Here is a 20232-nt window from a genome sequence, read left to right as displayed (position 1 = left end):
AGTAGATTGTGTTCTTTAAGTGTTTTAAAAATTTTATAACACCATCCCTTTATAGTATGACACTTTCATGAATTTGAGCTATTTTTCTTTCTGTTATGTCAAATTAGAGAAGTATTACTTGTAATTGCCATTTTAGGCTATTAAAAAATCATCCAGTCTCTGACGTGAGCTAGGCTGTGCTAGGCACATTGCTAAGCTGTGCTTGCCTCATTTCTGATATAACCTATCAGGTCTTGTTTGCTCCTTCTGCATGAGATTTGGCAAATCTCTCTACATCCCCAGCCCTCATCACCCCCCACAATGTTCTGGGCCAGCTGGCCACTCTGCCGGCCGGACCATGTGGGTGGTCCTGCCCATCTCAGGACTGGCTCAAAGACTAAATTCAGATTAAACTTGTAGCTTAGCCTTAATTTGGTTTCACAAAACCCTTTGAAATGCCAGTCATTGTTATCTTATTTTTAAAAGGAGAAAGTAGATGAGCAGAGTCGTTTCTATTCCCACCGTGGCATCTCTGCCTTCCTAAGGCCAAGGGAGGTCGGCTGACATAAGTAAGAGGTGTGGGCTGGAGCCTCCCCATGCTCAGGGAAACCCTTCCCTCAGAGCCCATCTGCTCGCTAGGCAGTTCTGTCCATCAGTGACTGGGAAAGGGCTGAGACAGGAGGGGGGTTTCGGTTCTGACCTGTTAGTGCTGAGGGAAAGGCTGGAGCAGCCTGCAGCTTCCTGGGCTCACCAGGACAGGAGGAGAAAGTGGCCTCCACAGAGGTCCCTATCCTTCACCTGAGACACTGAGGTCAGAGCTGGGGGCTCAGGGTGATGCCCAGAACAAGAGACAGATGGTGGAGATAGGGGTCCCGGTATAAATCAAAGGCCTTAGGCCACTCTGACAAGCCTTCTCCCTGGGACAGAGAGCATCAGGGGACCTGAGGACTGTCTGGTGGCTTCCTGTAGCTTCTCTTCCTCTTAGCCCGACTGTGGCCCTCCTGTTCCTGGCTTTGAGGTTCTGGTTATTGTAGAGCAAACGGTAGATGGAGAGTTGGGGACCAGGGCCTGGTTTGGCTGCTCACAGTCTGGGCTGGGTGGGGGTTGCTAGGAACGTGGAAGTTAGCAGCGAAGCGTGAGCAGTGGGTGTAGAGTAGGTGCCCCTAAGTCCCCCTACCCTACGTTTCCCAATGCCACTTCCTCTCAGTCAGGAAATGGAGAGATTTGCCATTGTCCCCAGAGCAAGAGAAGATTGTGGCAGGCTCTGAGAATCCCGTGTGTTCCTCTGTAAGCCCAGAGCTCCCTCTGCACCCAAGATCAGGCTCTTTCTCATCCTCTATGGAAGGAGCAGAGCTAGACTACAGTGACCATCACCCCTCAGCCTGGGCAGGAGCATATGATGTTTGTGACAGGGACTCCTACCAATCCCCCCTACCAAGAGATCAGACATGACAGGGAGCTGGTTAGAGTGGTAAGGCCGACAAAAGGACCCTGAAAGTGTGGCTGGCTGGGGTGAGGCTCCTGGAGAGGTCTCTCTGGAGCTTTCGGGAAGGGCCCCTGGCCCTGCAGCCTCCCTGCACATCATCACTGTTCCGTGTGTTCCGTTCCCCTCTCACACAGGGTGTCCACACTGTAAGAAAGTCATTCCGCACTTCACTGCTGCTGCTGCTGTCTTCAAAGATGACCGAAAGGTAAGGATAACTCTCTTTATCTCTTGATCTGCCTCCAGCTAATTCGTACACCTGCCTCCTTGACATTCAGGTCCCTTCCCTAAACAGGGGCAGGTCAGCTAAGACCTATAAGCAGGGAATTCCTAGGGAACCAGGACATTCTCTTTATAAGGAAGATAGGGCAGGCTGGATTTATGCTGCAAAATTGACTAAAAGGGATATGCTGAACCATTCCAGTACTTACTTGGAGAGGGATGGTTAAAAGGGTCATCTGTTTCCTTTTTTAGAGCTTGAACCTTTTTACTGTAGGATTGTCATCATGCATTACTTATATAATTAAAACTACAGTTTAAAAATCCAACAAAAGTCAACTGGAGGATTCCACGGTGGAGGAGAGCAAGGCTATGTCAGTGAGCCTCACCCTGCCTAAGTGAAAGGCTCCTGCAGCTGCTGAGTGGTGAAGCATAAAATTAACAAGCTGGAGCTGCAGATTGGATTAGAGTGCAGGGCCGCCAGGCGCATCCCCGGCGCATCCCCCAGGCAGCTGGTGCAGCGGGGGCTGCTGTAGGGAGAGGGCTTGTGGGGCAGGGAAATACTCCTGAATTCGGAGAAATGCAGTTGACTGCCAGGCTTCCAGTTCCCTTCTCAAATTCCGTGCCAGGCAGAGTGCTGGTGCAGAGGGCTGCAAAGATTCCTCCCAACCCTGAGACTCAGTTGTGGGAACCTCTGGCCTAACAGGCCCTAGAAGCTGGCAGTCATGTGGGACCCGCATTTTCACACACACCCAGACCCAGAGTCATGTGCGGGGGGTGCCTTACTTTCCTGGGTGGAATCCCAGGTGGGGCCATTGTAGTCTGGAAGGAACCAAGGCCAGGCATAAGCTGAGCAGAGAGTCCTAGATGATAAACAGGCCAAGCAGGCCTAGATGGAGTTCAGCTGAGGCCGGGAAGGGCAGCTGGTGCCAGTGGAGCAGCACTCATGAGCACAGACAGGTGACCATTCCAGGGCTGGGTGGGCAGGGTTTGTAGTTTAGATCAAGGCCAACAGGAGGTCAGGCCTGAAAGTACCATCCAGACCTTGTGGGAGCAGAGACACAGGCGCTAGGATCACCTTAATGGTCCCAGACAGAGTGGCAGAGATGGGGAACTTTACATGGACATAAAGTCAAAGGCAGCCAGGCTGGGGACAGGCCCATGTAGGTAGTGTGGGGACGAACCGGGGACCTGATTCCCACTTAGACCCAGAGCCCAGGACTCTCCCTGGAGTCAGGGAGTCCCATTGCTACCGATAAGCCCTGGCTTGGAGGCACCCCTCACCCCCACAAGAAGGGAGTACAAGGACCAGAAGAGTTTTCTCCTCTGCCTGCCCCTTTCCCTGGATTGAGGGGTGTGTGGCAGCAGGGGCTTCTTTCCCTTGTCCACGTTCCTCATTGTCCACACTCACTTGGGCACAGCACAGGGTGGTTGCCCCCGCTAGCAGTCGGGGTCGGGGGAGTCCCAGGATATCCAGCATGGCCTAGGTTGCCAGTCCACGGGACTGGAATAGCTGTTACTCCACATCGACGTCCACCATGCCCCACCCAGAATGCTGGGTGCTCTGGGCAGCAGGAGAAAGGCTGAGGTGTGCCATCTCCCTGTCCCACCAGCCACTCAGGTCTCCACAGGCCTAGGAGATCTGTGAGGGCCCTGAGGCATTGCCCTCCCAGCCAGACTGGAAAGCGTGGTGTCAGGGAACGTGGTCCAGCTGAGGCACCCGGAAGGCTGGGGAAACCCTGGAGGGGCGGCCCTATTGACATGATGCCTTTCTGCCCACTAGAGCGCTGCTGAGGCTGTCCTGTGGCCTGACCTGCATCAGTGCAGGTGACACCAGGCTTGCCAGGCCTTCAGCAAGCAGCTGAGACCCCAGCTCTCCTCTTCCCGTTCCTCCTCCACTGCTATACGGGGGCCCCATTTCCTTGGTGCCCCCTCCCCTTAGACACTGACACACCTTTACTTGATTGTCTTGGACCAGTGGTGGTGTGGCCTTTTCCTGGGTTCAATCCCTCTCTTATTCCCTTTGTCTCTCCTTTCGGCTTCCTTTATTCCAAACCAGGGATCACCCTCACTTGCTTTTAGGAATGCACTTTGTAACCTCTCTGTCTGACGCAGCTGGCCTGCCTGGGATTCCTGAAGTTGCATTCATGACATCAGGGAAGCCAGCCATCTGGCCTGGGGGACTGAACTTACTGGTGTTCACTCTGTGCTCCAGGCATGGCACAATGACTATTGCGTCCCATCCTGCAACTATCAGATCGGAGTCTCTGGGGGATGGTGCTGGAAATGTGTGATTTTTAAGAGCTGCCTCTTGTGCTGGCCACACGCTGGTGTGTGGGGACTGTTGGCCTGTCCCCTCTCCCTTTACTAGTGAGGGACCCAGGCCCAGAGAGGAGCTGTGTCCTTTGCCTAGTAATGCCCATCAGGTCACTGACAGCCGGAACTGGGTCTCCTAACCCCCCCCATGCTGCCACTTCTTAGCTGGAATTGTGGGTTTTTTTTCCACCCAGAAGCCAGTCCCTGTTCCTTTCCCAATCAATATGCACTTGGTTGTTCACTTCCATTTTCATAGCCAGAGTCAATATTAGCTCCTGCAGAGATTTATTTTACTGAATCAATAAAGCTGTGTGTGGCAGCTCATATTTTAGCTGGGGAGCTTCCACCCCCTCCCGGGAGCTTACTTGGGGACTTTATTGGTTGGCACGCCGGTGGGAAAAGGACTGCAAAGTGTTAATGTTGGAACAGATGGTGTTATTGAAGGGGCAAGACAGACAGGACCTTGGTGGGCTGGCAAGCAGGCGGGGGGCTCACCTTTCACTGCACGTCAAGGTGTTCACAGTCTGGGGTGGGGCTAAGTGTGAAGGTCACCCCTCGAGGGAGGCCCTGAGGCAGGAGGGGCCCCTTCTCTGCGATGGGCTCACATCACTACTGGAATCTGGCTATGACGTGTAGGTCCACCTGTTTATGAGGCTGGCTACTGCCTATTCTGAGCAAAAGCTTCCTGAGGACAGAGACCTCATTTGTCCTGGAACTCCCCACAGTCATGACTTATACCTTAGACCTGTATAAATGTTGACTGCATGAAGGAACAATATAACATATTTGATATTTACTGAGAGTTCTGCTGAAAGCATCGCTTACGTCATGTTGTCCTCACAATAGGTTGCTCATCTAGGTATTGTTACATGCTCATTTTACTGAAGAGGTGATTGAATCTTAGAGAGATCGTATGACTAGCCCAGAGTCTGTCAGTTGGAGAGAGGCAGAGTGAGACTCACAAACAGGCATTGCCAGAGATTGAGTCCTCCTAGAAGTAGACCCTGCTCCTGGGCTCATGTGCAGGGAATTTCTTTGGGAAGTGATCTCGGGAAGTTGCAGAGGGGATCCTGGAAGTGAGACATGAAAAGGGAGGAACCAGAGCAGGTGTTTTATAGGCAGATGACTGCATGCATCACCAAGGCTCAGTCCCAAGGGAGACTTTACCAGGAAATGTGACACAGAGCTGTTCCACTCAAAGGCCAAGGAAGCCAGGGTACTTGTTCTAGACCCCCATCTGTCATTGGCCTTATGTTCAGGTCCTTGAGGCTGGGAGGATGCTCTGAGGCTGAGAGCAGCAGGTGCTGTGGCAAGGGCTGGTCCGAGGGGATGTGGCAGGACAGCAGAAGCGTGTGCTTCAGGAATTCATGCCGACTACCATAGAACAAATCGAGAAATCACAGATGTTCTGTGTTGCAGGTGATCAGTGCAAATCTTGAGTTGGGTGTAAGGGGACGGGCATTTAGACAGGTGAAATTTTGATTGCTGAGAAGAGCTTTCTTCACTGTCTTCTTTCCAAAGAGTCCAAGCTGCTGCCCTAGGAGAGGCATGCATTTGTCTCCTCTTCTGTGGAAACTGCGCATGGATTTGCCTTTGCAGCTAGAAGTTGTATTCCGTGTGTGCGGCTGGCAGCTAGCTTAGGTGATTCAGAACAAGTACACATTTCTAATTTAGTAGATTTATAAAACCTTATACTATGTTTCCAGTAGCTCCAGGGCATGTATACAAATTAAATTCATAATTTAAAAGAGATGCAGGGAGAGCAGCAGCCTACAGCCATGTTCATCCAGGACTTTCACAGTGGAGCAGCAGCCCCTGGCCTGGACTGGACACAGGTCCTCAGTCGCTGGCTGTAAGGAAGGAGAGTGTATGGATGCCCATGTCCCTTGGGCCCGGTCCCATAGCACCTGTCCCAAGAAATGGAATCCCACAATTTGGCCAGAGGAGCATCTGCCTCATGTTTTTAAATAATAAAGTGCTTAAGTGGTGGGCTGGGGTTCTCAGAAGTACACAGGGGCCAGTCTGGTGGCCTGGGTGAATTAGGCTCCAGGGGACGCTGGAGAAGGTATGTTTAGCCTGTCAAGGACAGCTGCCTCTCCGCCCAGCCAGTTGTTGCCTGTGGGAATGCAGGGTAAGTGCCATCAAGTCTTTTGACTTTTAAAGAGAGGTCGGAAAGCCAAATTGTTATATTAAATCTTCTGGTTCCATTTCTATGTTGGCAGTTAATTCAGATTTATTTATTTTTTTGTTAAATTCTGTGTGGGCCAAATAGAACGGGACTGAGAGCCAGATACAGATTGCAGGCAGCGAGTTTGTAAACTCCGTTTTAAAATTCTCACCATATAGAATGTTACGTAGCTGAAGAGTAGAAGGGACGCCTGAGGGTGAGGGGGATAAGAGTGGCACCCAACGGATGGGGAGGCCACACCTCATTCTTCTCTCCAGCTATCCGTCCTGCAGCTTACCTGGGCACAAGGGACATGACGAGCAAATGTGGCCATGGAGGCCTGCAGGGCTGTCCTACCTGGAAAGGGGCCTCAGTCTGAATGTGAATAACCGTCAACCAAAGAACAGTGTGAATCATGGCTATTCAACAATTTTAAATTATCTTATTGAATCACCCTCTTTTAATTTATTCCAAGCATTCATTGAGCTCTATCTAAAATGATCTCATTCATTATACAGCAGATGCTTGATAACTGGACTTTGTCAAGGTCAACGTTGTTCCCCCAGCATCTAGAGCAGGCTTGGCACACAGCAGGGTTTCAGTGCGTGTTGCCTGTCGGGAGGACTCCCTCATGGGAATCTGCCCTGCCTTCCGTATCACCTCTGTCTTGGGTATGGCCATTGAAGACCCATTCTCCGGCTTCCGTGGTGTATAACCCTCAACAGGAAACAAGTTCCCCATGTCTGCTTTATACTCTCTTCTTTTGAAAGAGCAACGCATGATGAGGAAAAGTTACGCAGTAGTGGAATTTGCTAGATGGGCAACAAGAGACCAGTGGCCAATGTGAGAACCACTGTCTGGCCAAACATTCTGAAGACTTTAGTCATGCAGGACTCCTCCAGTTTCCAGATGTGCTCCCCCGGTCTCCTCCTATGCCGGTCTTGGCTCAGATATCGAATCACACAGAGCACCTTTGCCCTGCTCACCGGGGTTCTCTTGGCACCTGGACCACCTCCCTCAACCCTCACATCACACCATGTTGGAGCTGTCTCTTTATCCAACCCCTGCCCAGACTCTGAGCCCCTAGGGGGGACACAGAGCTTGTATATGGGGTCAGAAGAAGTGACTAATAGCAGCTGACATTTCCTGACCACAAATCCTGTGCTGGGTCCTGTGCTGATTGGCCTCACTTGAATTCTCTTATTCAGCTTCACAATATCCTGATAGTCTAGATCAGGTGTCCCCAAACTACGGCCCGCGGGCTGCATGCGGCCCCCTGAGGCCATTTATCTGGCCCCCCGCCGCACTTCAGGAAGGGGCACCTCTTTCATTGGTGGTCAGTGAGAGGAGCACAGTATGTGGCGGCCCTCCAACGGTCTGAGGGACAGTGAACTGGCCCCCTGTGTAACAAGTTTGGGGACGCCTGGTCTAGATACTGTTATTATCCCCATTTTACAGCTGAAAAAAATTGAGACACCAAGAGGCTGGGTCATTTCCCTGAAGTCTTAATGCCCAGGCAAACCAAGAATGCACTTGGGAAACTTGATTTGAAAGCTGTTGCTCTTAACCTTGACACTACACTGTCCACTCCAAGCAAATGTTCCAGAAACATTAGTTGATAAATGATTGAATCCTACAGTGCTTTACAGAAAGCACCACGGAAACTGTGGTGGTTACAGATGTTTTCAAGTCGTCATTTCCTTTATGATCATCATACTCTTGATTTTCAAGGACAGTCTAAAGGCACCGTAGGTCGAGTCCCCTAACCTTACCCATCTGCCTTGGAAATTGAAAACAAGCACCATCAGTCTCAAAGGAGCTCTGAGCTGGGGGTGCCTCGGTTCAGTTCCTTCCTGCCACTGCGGAGAAAAATCGGAGTGGGCCTGTGACGTCGGCTAGCTGTGCAGTCTCTGTTGCAGGGTCCAGGCCTCAGCCTGGGGATGCCCTGTGTCGACTCTCCTTACCTTGCCCCCTAGATTGCCTGTGCTGCCGTCGACTGTGTCAAAGACAAGAACCAAGACCTGTGCCAGCAGGAGGCCGTCAAGGGCTACCCCACTTTCCACTACTACCACTACGGAAAGTTCACCGAGAAGTATGATAGCGACCGCACAGTAAGTCTGGGAGAGGCGTCTGCCCCGGGGTTGCTCTGCTGATGGGCAGGGAAACTGGCACCGAGGAGGGGCAGCGCTGAGCGGCATCCCAGAAACCGCAGAAGTCAGCTGAAGCACTGCACCGAGAGGCCACAGGCCCTGGGCCTGGCTGAGGCTTGACATTGTTGGAGGAGAGTTCAAGGGAGGAGAGTCACAGATATCCTGTCCCCAGAGCCAGGCTGGACTCCAGATGCCAAGGGGTTTTCTTACTTGTCAGGGCTAGTGGAAGCCAAGCAGACCCTCTCCACCTTGCAGAAGTCTACCCACCTCTTCCCTGTCGCAGGAGTGAGCCCCTGGAAAGGTCGGGGGTGGGGAGCAGAGGGAGAGTGCACAGCCGGCTCAGGGATTAAAGCTCCTTCTTTCTCTCTCTCTCTTTCTCCCCCTTCCCCACAGGAATTGGGATTTACCAATTATATTCGAGCCCTCCGGGAGGGAGACCATGAAAGACTAGGGAAAAAGAAGGAAGAGTTATAATTCCTGCCTCAGAAAAAGCTTTTCCATTACACTGTGAATGATACCTGTTTTGTTGTTTCTGAATTTCCACATGTTCTGAAGACAAAGTTTTTTATAGCCGCTTATGGCCATTTTGTACAATTTTGAAATAAAATTAAACCATTGATTTGGTGTTATGGTTTACTTTCGTGCAGCCTGTACTGACAAAGGTGGACACTCACATCCTCCTCATTCCACAACCTCTGCTGGGAGGTACAGAGCTGTGCTCCGGTGCCCCATCTGCATGGAGGTGACTCCTGAGGATGCCAGCCCCCTGTCAGTCATTTGAGAGCAGAACAGGGAAATTGGACCACAGAATATCTTGCTGGAAAATGGCAAGCTAATGAGAGGAAATACGTCAAGATGATTAATGACTTTGGGAGGCTTTGGTGGGAGTATCACTTGAAGCCAGGTGTTCAAGACCAGCCTGGGAAACATTATGAGATCTCATATCTACAGAAAATAAAGTCGCTGGGCATAGTGGTACATGCCTGTAGTCCCAGCTACTTGAAAGGCTGGGGAGGGAAGATTGCTTGAGCCCAGGAGTTCAAGGCTGCAATGATCTATGATCACACGACTACTCCAGCCCAGCTAGAAAGCAAGACCCTGTCTCAAAAATAGAAAAAGGAAAAAAAAAAAAAAGATCAGGGAAACTGGGATGCTGAAGCAAATGATAACCAAACACTAGCTTTTTCTGGATCATTGTGGTTTCAGTCTTGGTGTGCTTCGTCTGTGTGCTTTCCTGGAACTTTCTTAGGTATTTTATCTTCTCTCCAACATAAGAAGATATGGAATCACATCTGGAAAGTACCAGACCCTCTTAGGAAGACAAAACCTATGCTCAGGGGTTACGTGACCTGCTCACATCCCACGGAATAACATAGGCACCAGCCCTGCCCACAGGAGGCTCCCAGTTTGAGAGTGACTGGGCACTGCTGGTCAGAAGCAAACTCTATACATGGTGCTCTTACTGTTTCCCATTATTTTATTGTTGACTAAAAGAAGGAAGCTGATATTCTTAGGCTACATGTCAAAACCAAATTACACTTACGGTCCCACCAAATATATGTCACCTCCAAAATCCTCTCTTTTAGGCCTGTGATCTCCAATAGCCATTAGCCATGTGAGTATTGAGTACCTGAAATTTGGCCACTGCAGCTGAATGAAGGTGTGTATGTCTATGTCTTTTTTTTATTGCAGTAAAATATACATAGCACACAATTTACCATTTTAATCATTTTTAAGGGTACAATTCGGTGGCACTAAATACATTCACATCGTTGTCCAACCATCATCGTCACTATCCATCTCTAGAACCTTTTCATCAACCCAGACTGAAGCTCCATATCCTTTAAAGAATGACTCTCCATTCCTCACTCCTCCTAGCCCCTGGTAACCACTCTTCTCCTTTCTGTCTCTACGACTTCTACTATTCTAGGAACCTCATACAAGCAAAATCGTATATCCTTTTGTATCTAGCATATTTCACTTAGCATGCTGTTTTCAGGGCTCATTCTTGAAAGCGTGTAGCATGTATTAGAATCTCATACCTTTCTAAGGTTGAATAATATTGCATTGTATGTACATAATCATATTTTGTTTGCCCATTCATCCATCAATGGACATTTGGGTCAGTTTAACCTTTTGACTATTGTGAAGAATGCTGAATAATAGTCTATTGTATGTGTGTGCCATATTTTGTCATCTATCAACAGACATTTGGGTCAGTTTACCCTTTTGACTATTGTGATGAATGCTGCTATGAACATAGATATCCAAATAAATACCTCTTTGACATCCCACTTTCAATTCTTTTGAAAGTGGCATTACTGGATTACCTGGTAACTCTATTTTTAATTTTTTGAGGAATGGCCATACCATTTTCCACAGTGGTTGCACCATTTTATGTTCCCACCAGCAAGACACGAGGGTTCCAATTTCTCCTCAGCCTCGCCAACCATGATTTTCTGGTTTGGTTTTGTCTCATTTTTAATAGTAGCCATCCTAATAGGTGTGAAGTGGCATCTCATTGTGGTTTTGAAATGCATTTCCCTAATGATTAGTGATTTTGAGTATCTTTTTTTATTTTTATTTTTTTGAGACAGAGTCTTACTCTGTCACCTAGGCTGGAATGCCATGGCACCATCTTGACTCACTGCCACCTCCATCTCCTGGGATCAAGCCATCCTCATATCTCAGCCTTCTGAGTAGCTGGGATTATAGATGTGTGCCACCACACCTGGCTGATTTTTGTATTTTGAGTAGAGATGGGGTTTCACCACGTTGGTCAGGCTGGTCTTGAACTCCTGACCTCAAATAATCCACCCACCTCAGCTTCCCAAAGTGCTGGGGTTACAGGCATTAGCCACCTCACCTGGCCTTCAGCATCTTTTTATATGTTTATTGACCATTTGTATATCTTATTTGGAGAATAAGATACTGTCTTATTCTCTTTGCCAATTTTCTTTTTTCTTTTTTAATTGCATTTCAGGTTTTGGGGTACATGTGAAGAACATGCAAGATTGTCGAATAGGTATACACATGGCAGTGTTATTTGCTGCCTTCCTCCCCATCACCTATATCTGGCATTTCTCCCCATGCTATCTCTCTCTAATTCCCCACCCTCCGCTGTCCCTCCCCTGTTTCCCACCGACAGAACCCAGTGTGTGATGCTCCCCTCCCTGTGTCCATGTGTTCTCATTGTTCATCACCCACCTATGAGTGAGAACATGTGGTGTTTGATTTTCTGTTCTTGTGTCAGTTTGCTGAGAATGATGGTTTCCAGGTTCATCCATGTCCCAAGGATACAAACTCATTGTTTTTGATGGCTGCATAATATTCCATGGTGTATATATGCCACATTTTCCCTGTTCAGTCTATTGTTGATGGGCATTTGGGTTGGTTCCAGGTCTTTGCTATTGTAAACCATGCTGCAATGAACTCGTGTGTATGTGTCCTCATAGTAGAATGATTTATAATCCTTTGGATAGATACCCAGTAATGGGATTGCTGGGTCAAATGAAATTTCTATTTCTAGGTCCTTGAGGAATCACCACACTGTATTCCACAATGGTTGAACTAATATACACCCACCAACAGTGTAAAAATGTTCCTGTTTCTCCACATTTTCTCCAGCATTTGTTTTCTCCAGATTTTTTAATGATTACCATTCTAACTGGTGTGAGATGGTATCTCAATGTAGTTTTGATTTGCATTTCTCTAATGACCAGTGATGATGAGCATTTTTTCATATGTTTTTTGGCTTCGTATGTCTTCTTTTGTAAAGTGTCTGTTCATATCCTTTGCCCACTTTTAAATGGGCTTGTTTGTTTTTTTCTTATAAATCTGTTTTAGTTCTTTGTAGATTCTGGATATCAGCCCTTTGTCAGATGGGTAGACTGCAAAAATCTTTTCCCATTCTGTTGGTTGCCGATTCACTCTAATTACTGTTTCTTTTGCCGTGCAGAAGCTGTGGAGTTTGACTAGGTCCCATTTGTCTATTTTGGCTTTTGTTGCCAATGCTTTTGGTGTTTTGGTCATGAAGTCCTTTGGTGTTTTGGTCATGAAGTCCTTGCCTACGCCTATGTCCTGAATGGATTTGCCTAGATTTTCTTCTAGGGTTTTTACGGTGTTAGGCCTTATGTTTAAGTCTTTAATCCATCTGGAATTAATTTTGGTGTAAGGTGTCAGGAAGCGGTCCAGTTTCTGCTTTCTGCACATGGCTAGCCAGTTTTCCCAACACCATTTATTAAACAGGGAATCCTTTCCCCATTGCTTGTTTTTGTCAGGTTTGTCAAAGATCAGATGGTTGTAGATTTGTTGTGTTGCCTTCGAGGTCTCTGTTCTGTTTCATTGGTCTATATCTCTGTTTTGGTACCTGTAGCTGTTTTGATTACTGTAGCCTTGTAGTATAGTTTGAAGTCCAGTAGTGTGATGCCTCCCACTTTGCTCTTTTTGCTTAGAATTGACTTGGCTATGTGGGCTCTCTTTTGGTTCCATATGAAGTTGAAGGTGTTTTTTCCAGTTCTGTGAAGAAGGTCATTGGTAGCTTGATGGGGATAGTGTTGAATCTGTAAATTACTTTGGGCAGTATGGCCATTTTCATGATATTGATTCTTCCTAACCATGAACATAGAATGTTTCTCCATCTGTTTGTGTCCTCTCTTATTTCATTGAGCAGTGGTTTGTAGTTCTCCTTGAAGAACGTCCTTTATGTTCCTTGTTAGCTGTATTCCTAGGTATTATTCTCTTGGTAGCAATTGTGAATGGCAGTTTGTTCTTGATGTGGCTCTCTTTCAGTCTGTTATTGGTGTATAGGAATGCTTGTGATTTTTGCACATTGATTTTGTATCCTGAGACTTTGTTGAAGTTGCTTATCAGTTTCAGGAGATTTTGGGCTGAGACGATGGGGTCCTCTAGATATACAATCATGTCATCTGCAAATAGAGACAATTTGATTTCCTCCTTTCCTATTTGAATACACTTTATTTCTTTTTCTTGCCTGATTGCTCTAGCTAGGACTTCTAATGCTATATTGAATAGGAGTGGTGAGAGAGGGCATCCTTGTCTAGTGCCAGATTTCGGAGGGAATGCTTCCAGTTTTTGCCCATTCAGTATGATCTTGTATGGCTGTTGGTTTGTCATAAATAGCTTTTATTATTTTGAGATACATTCCGTCAATACCTAGTTTATTGAGGGTTTTTAGCATAAAGGCTGTTGAATTTTGTCAAAGGCCTTCTCTGCATCAAATAAGATAATCATGTGGTTTTTGTCTTTGCTTCTGTTTATGTGATGAATTATGTTTATAGCCTTGCATATGTTGACCAGCCTTGCATCCCTGGGGTGAATCCTACTTGATCATGGTGGATAAGCTTTTTGATGTGCTGTTGCAATCAGTTTGCCAGTATTTTATTGAAGATTTTTGCATCTATGTTCATCATGGATATTGGCCTGAAGTTTTCTTTTCTTGCTTAGTCTCTGCTGGGTTTTGATATCAGGATGATATTTGTCTCATAAAATGATTTGGGAAGGATTCCTTCTTTTTGGATTGTTTGGAATAGTTTCAGAAGGAATGTGTCAGGTCCTCTTTGTATGTCTGGTAGAATTTGGCTGTGAACCCCTCTGGACCTGGGCTTTTTTTGGTTGGTAGGCTCTTAATTGCTGCCTCAACTTCAGTTACTGGTCTATTCAGGGTTTTGACTTCTTCCTGGATTAGGCTTGGGAGGATGCAAGTGTCCAGGAATTTATCCATTTCTTCCAGATTTACTAGTTTATGTGCATAGAGTTGTTTGTAATAATCTCTGATGATGGTTTGTATTTCTGTGGAATCTGTGGTGATATCCTCTTTATCATTTTTTTATTGCATCTATTTGATTATTCTCTCTTTTCTTTTTTATTAATCTGGCTAGTAGTTTATTTTGTTTATCTTTTCAAAAAACCAGCTCCTGGATTTATCGATATTTTGAAGGGTTTTTTTTTTTGTGTCTCTATCTCCTTCAGTTCTGTTCTGATCTTAGTTATTTCATGTCTTCTGCTAGGTTTTGAGTTTTTTTTAAATCTTGCTCCTCTAGCTCTTTCAATTTTGATGATAGGGTGTCTATTTTAGATCTCTCCTTGCTTCTCATGTGGGCATTTATTGCTATATATTTTCCTCTAGAGACTGCTTTAAATGTGTCCCAGAGATTCTAGTATGTTGTGTCTTCATTCTTGTTGGTTTTGAAGAACATCTTTATTCCTGCTTTCATTTCATTGTTTATCCAGTCAACATTCAAGAGCCAGCTGTTCAGTTTCCATGAAACTGTGCAGTTCTGAGTTAGTTTCTGAATTCTGAGTTCTAACTTGATTGCACTGTGGTCTGAGAGCCTGTTTGTTATTATTTCCATACTTTTGCATTTGCTGAGGGGTGATTTACTTCCAGTGATGTGGTCAATTTTAGAGTAGGTGCCATGTGATGCTGAGAAGAATATATATTCTGTGGATTTGGTGTGGAGAGTTCTGTAAATGTCTATTAGGTTTGCTTGGTCCAGGTCTGAGTTCAAGTCCTGGATATCCTTGTTAATTTTCTGTCTTGTTGATCTTTAAATATTGACAATGGGGTGTTAAAGTCTTCCACCATTATTGTGTGGGAGTCTAAGTTTCTCTAAGTCATTAAGGACTTGCCTTACATATCTGGGTGCTCCTGTGTTGGGTGCATATGTATTTAGGATCATTTGCTCTTCTTGTTGCATTGATCCTTTTACCATTATGTAATGTCCTTCCTTGTCTCTTTTGATCTTTGTTGGTTTAAAGTCTATTCTATCAGAGATGAGAATTGCAACTCCTGCTTTTTTTTTTTTTCTTTTTTTCCTCTCCATTTGCTTGGTAAATCTTCCTCCATCCCTTTATTTTGAGCCTTTGTGTATCCTTGCATGTGAGATGGGTTTTCTGGATACAGCATACTGATGGGTTTTGGCCTTTTATCCAATTTTCCAGTTTGTGTCTTCTGATTGGGGCATTTAGCCCATTTACATTTAGGGATAATATTGTTATGTGTGAATTTGATCCTGCCATTTTGATGCTAGCCGGCTGTTTTGCCTGTTAGTTGATGCAGTTTCTTCATTGTGTTGATGCTCTTTACCATTTGGTATGTTTTTGGAGTGGCTGGTACTGGTTGTTCCTTTCTATGTTTAGTGCCTCCTTCAGGAGCTCTTGTAAAGCAGGCCTGGTGGTGATTAAATCTCTGAGTACTTGCTTGTTTGCAAAGGATTTTATTTCTCCTTTACTTATAAAGCTTAGTTTGGCTGGATATGAAATTCTGGGTTGAAAGTTCTTTTCTTTAAGGATGTATAATATTGGTCCCCACTCTCTTCTGGCTTGTAGGGTTTCTGCTGGGAGATCTGCTGTGAGTCTGATGGGCTTCCCTTTGTGGGCAACCGGACCTTTCTCTCTGGCTGCCCTTAGCATTTTCTCCTTCATTTCAACCCTGGTGAATCTGATGATTATGTGCCTTGGGGTTGCTCTTCTTAAGGAATATCTTTGTGGGGTTCTCTGTATTTCCTGGACTTGAATATTGGCGTGCCTTGCTAGGTTGGGGAAATTTTCCCAGATAATATCCTGAAGAGTATTTTCCAGCTTGGATTCATTCTCTCTGTCACATTCAGGTACACCTATCAAATGTAGATTAGGTCTTTTCACATAGTCCCATATTTCTTGGAGATTTTGTTTATTCCTTTTTACCCTTTTTCTCTAATCTTGCCTTTTTGTTTTATTTCATTGAGTTGATCTTCGACCTCTGATATCCTTTCTTCTGCTTGGTCAATTCAGCTGTTGAAAATTGTGTATGCTTCAAGAAGTTCTCATGTTGTGTTTTTCAGCTCCATCAGTTCACTTATATTCCTCTCTAAGTTGTTTATTCTTGTTAGCATTTCATCAAATCTTTTTTCAAGGTTCTTAGTTTCTTTGCATTGGGTTAGAACATGTTATTTTAGTTCACAGAAGTTTCTTCTTACCCACCTTCTGAATCCTGATTCTGTCAATTCATCACACTCATTCTCCATCCAGCCTTGTTCTCTTGCTGGTGAGGAGTTGTGATCCCTTGTAGGAGGAGAGGCATTCTGGTTTCGGGTGTTTTCATCCTTTTTGCACTGGTTTCTTCCCACCTTTGTGTATTTATCCACCTGTTGTCTTTGTAGTTGTTGACTTTCAGATTGGATCTCTGAGTGGATCCAGTTTGTTGATGATTAAGTTATTTCTTTCTGTTTCTTAGTTTTTCTTCCAACAACCTGGCCCTTCTGCTGTAGGACTGCTGAGGTCCATTCCATGCCCTGCTCACCTGGGGATCACCTGCAGTGGCTGCAGAACAGTAATGGTTGCTGCCAGTTTCTTCTTCTGCTATCTTTGTCTCAGAAGGATACCTGCCAGATGTCAGTCTGAGTTCTCCTTTATGAGGTGACTCTTTGGATATATGGGGGTCAGGGAGCTGCTTGAGGAGACAGTCTGTCCTTTATAGGAGTTCAAGTGCTGAGCTGTGAGCACTGTTCTTTCAGAGCTGCTGGGCAGGTATGTTTAAGTCTGCTGCAGCAAAACTCATAACCCCCTTTTTCTCCCCCTCCAAGGTGTTCTGTCCCTGGGAGGTAGGGCTTTATTTATGAGTTTCTGTTGTCCTGTTGCCTTTTTTCAGGGCTGCCCTGCCCAGCGAGGAGGCAGCCTAATCACTGTCTGCCTGCAGAGGCTTTGCTGAGCTGCTGTGGCTTCTGCCCAGCTGCTGTGTGAACTTCCCTGCAGTGCTGTTTATACAGGTGTAGTTAGAACTGCCTCGGCAATGGTGGCCCACCTCTATAATGGCGGATTCTCTGTAATGGTGGCTGCCTTGGCAATGGCAGGCTGCCTCAGCAATTGCAAACTACCTCTGTAGTGGTGGACTGTGTCATTAATGGTGGACTCCCCTCCCTCACAGAGCTGGACCCTCCCAGGTTCAGCTGTGCTTGCTGTAAATCTCTAAATCCAGAGTGTTTCTGATTGCTGTTATTTTTGTGGGGGTGTGACCAGCTGAACCTGATCAACTGGCTCCCTGCCTCAGAGCCCCCCCCCTTTTTTTTTTAGTTGAATATTTGACTGTCTCCCAGGTGTTCCAGTTGCTTGTTGAAAAGGCGCCAGGATCCGTGTGATTTCCCATGTGAGAAATCAACCCACTGCACCAGCTGAAACAGCCATGCTGATATTCGTGGCACTTTTTTGCCTGGAAATCTCCTGGCCTGGCTTCCTCTTTCAGTCCCCTTTTTAATCAGATGAATGGGTGACTCTGCCTTCCCAGAGCTCCAATCGCCAGCTAAAATGGTGCCTGAACCCATGTATTTTTTACTGAGAACCGCTGCACTGGGGCGCCAGCAAAACAGCTGCGCCGGCCAAAGCAGCTGCGCCGGCCAAAGCAGCTGTGCTGGCGACCTGTGGGACTCCTCCACCTGGGAATCTCCTAGTCTGTGGGAAATAAAAATCTATCTGGAAATGCAGCGTCCACTCACCCTCCGTGCTTTCACTGGGAGCTGCAATCCTGAGCTGCTTCTAATTGGCTATCTTGCATCTGTCCTCTGTTTGCCAGTTTTCCTGTTGGATTGTTTGGTTTTGTGTTGTTTCCTTGTAGGAGTTATTTATATATTCTGGATATTAATCTCTTATCTAATGTATAATTTGCAAATATTTTATCATGTTCTGTGAGTTGTCTTGTTACTCCCTTGATAGTGTCCTTTGATGCACAAAAGTTTTTAACTTTTATAAAGTCCACTTTACCTTTTCTTTTGTTACCAGTGCTTTGAGTGTTATATCCAATAAATCATTGCCAAATTCAATGCCCTGTAGCTTTCTCCCTGTTTTCCTCTAGAAGTTTTGTACTTTTAGCTCTGAAGTTTAAGTTTTTTGTTCATTTGGAGTTAATTTTAATGTATAGTATAAGGTAAGAGTCCACCTTCATTGTTTTATAAAATGTATGCAACTTAAAATTTACCATTTTAAATATTTTTGAGTATACAATTCAGTGATATCAGTTTTGTTGTTTGAGTCTTAACAATAAAATAATGGGATGCAGTAAGAACACAATGCACAGAGTTTGGTTCTGACCAGCAGTGCCCAGTCACTCTCAAACTGGCAGCCTCCTACGTGCAGGGCTGGCACCTGTGTTATTCTGTGTGATGTGGGCAGGTGACATAACCCCTGAGCATAGGCTTTGCCTTCCTAAGAGGGTCTGGTGCTTTCCAGATGAGATTCCACATCTTATGTTATCTGTTATTGGTTACTGTTGGAGTGAACCAGTTTCTGAACCTGAAATCACCACCTTCCCTGACTGGTGCAGAACAGTTCCTGGAAGCCAAACACCTCTAGACAACATACATAACATTTTATGTTATGTGTATTTTATGTAACATAATATCCAGGCCAGGCACAGTGACTCACACCTGTAATCCCAGCACTTTGGGAGGCTGAGGCAGATGGATTCTGTCAAGTCAGGAGTTCAAGACCAGCCTGACCAACATGGTGAAACCTCGTTTTTACTAAAAGTGCAAAAATTAGCTGGACCTGGTGGCGGCATTTAATCCCACCTACTCAGTAGGCTGAGGCAGGAGAATCACTTGAACCCAGAAGGTAGAGGTTGTAGTGAGCTGAGATGGTGCCATTGCACCCCAGCCTGGGTGACAGAGTGAGACTCTGTTTCAAAAAAAAAAAAAAGGATATCCAGTTTCCCAGCACTGTTTGTTGAAAACATTGTCGTTTCCTCCCTGAATAGTCTCGTCACTCTAGTTGAAATCATTTGATTACATATGTGTGGGTTTATTTCTGGGCTCTCTATTTAATTGGTCAGTATGTCTATATGTCAGTACTACACTGGTTACTATAGCTTTGTAGTAAGTTTTGAGATGAGGAAGTGTGAGGCCTCCAGCCTTCTTCTTTTTTGAGATTGTTTCTGTTCTTTGGGGGGGTCCCATGAAATTTCGTGCAGTGCTATTTATCACCTGTGTAGATTTGCATAACTACCACTGCAATCAAAATACAGAACTATTCCATCACCACAAGAGATGTCTTGCTACCCCTTTATATTCACACCCCTCTTAACCTCCCCTGAACCCTGGCAGCCACTAACTTGTTTTCCATCTCTATAATTTTGTCCTTTGGAGAATATTATATAAATGGAACCATATAACATGTAATCTTCAAGATTGGCCTCTCTCACTCTACATAATGCCGTTAGAGTTTATCCAAGTTTTTGCATGAGTCAATAGTTTGTTCCTTTTTATTGCTAAGTAGTATTCCATGTTATGGATGTACCACAGTTTGTTTAACCATTTGCCTGTTAAGAGATGTTTTGGTTGTTTCTGGTTTTGAGTCTTACAAAGAAAGCTGCTGTGAACATTTATGTATAATCTTTGTGTGAACATAAATATTCATCTATCTGGGATAAATGCCCAGGAATATCATTGTGTTTAGCTTCTAAAGAAACTGCCACACTGTATTCCAATGTGTTTGTACCATTTGTATTCTCACCAGTAATATGTGAGATTCAGTTTCTCTGCATCTCACCAGCATTTGCTGTTGTCACTTTTTTTTATCCTAGCTGTTCTAATTGGTATGTAATAATATCTCATCATGGTCTTAATTTACATTTTCCTAATGGCTAGCAATGTTGAATATTTTTTCATGTGCCTATTTGCCATCTGTGTATCATCTTCAGGGAAATGTCACTGCATGTCTGTTGCCCATTTTCTAAGTGGATTGTTTTATTGCTATTGAGTTTTGAGACTTCTTTACATATTCTAGATACCTTCTTAGTCAGAAATGTGGTTTTCAGATGTTTTCTCCTAGCCTGTAGCTTGCATTTTCATCTGCTTTTTTTTTTTTTTTTTTGAGACAGAGTCTCGCTCTGTTGCCAGGAGCCAGGCTGGAGTGCAGTGGCCTGATCC

General features: G+C 45.5%; 1 protein-coding gene across 2 annotated transcripts in view; it reads left to right on the top strand.

The window, feature by feature from the left end:
* The window catches only part of PDIA5 (protein disulfide isomerase family A member 5), a 127345-nt gene that overhangs the window by 82099 nt on the left and 25014 nt on the right, over positions 1 to 20232 (top strand). Inside the window, exons 15-17 of one of the 2 annotated variants that reach the window (XM_003941662.4) lie at positions 1600 to 1670; positions 8141 to 8275; positions 8708 to 8933. In XM_003941662.4, coding sequence (XP_003941711.1) covers positions 1600 to 1670; positions 8141 to 8275; positions 8708 to 8788 — 287 coding nt within the window. In that variant the 3' untranslated portion in view covers positions 8789 to 8933. Of the gene's footprint in view, positions 1 to 1599; positions 1671 to 8140; positions 8276 to 8707; positions 8934 to 20232 lie in introns of those variants that run through there. The other variant, XM_074404235.1, reaches the window with a different exon arrangement.

This window comes from Saimiri boliviensis, chromosome 8 (genome assembly GCF_048565385.1).
Source record: "Saimiri boliviensis isolate mSaiBol1 chromosome 8, mSaiBol1.pri, whole genome shotgun sequence".
Taxonomy (NCBI): domain Eukaryota; kingdom Metazoa; phylum Chordata; class Mammalia; order Primates; family Cebidae; genus Saimiri; species Saimiri boliviensis.
Note: the sequence above shows the minus strand (reverse complement) of the source record. Positions and strands in the feature narration are given on the sequence as shown.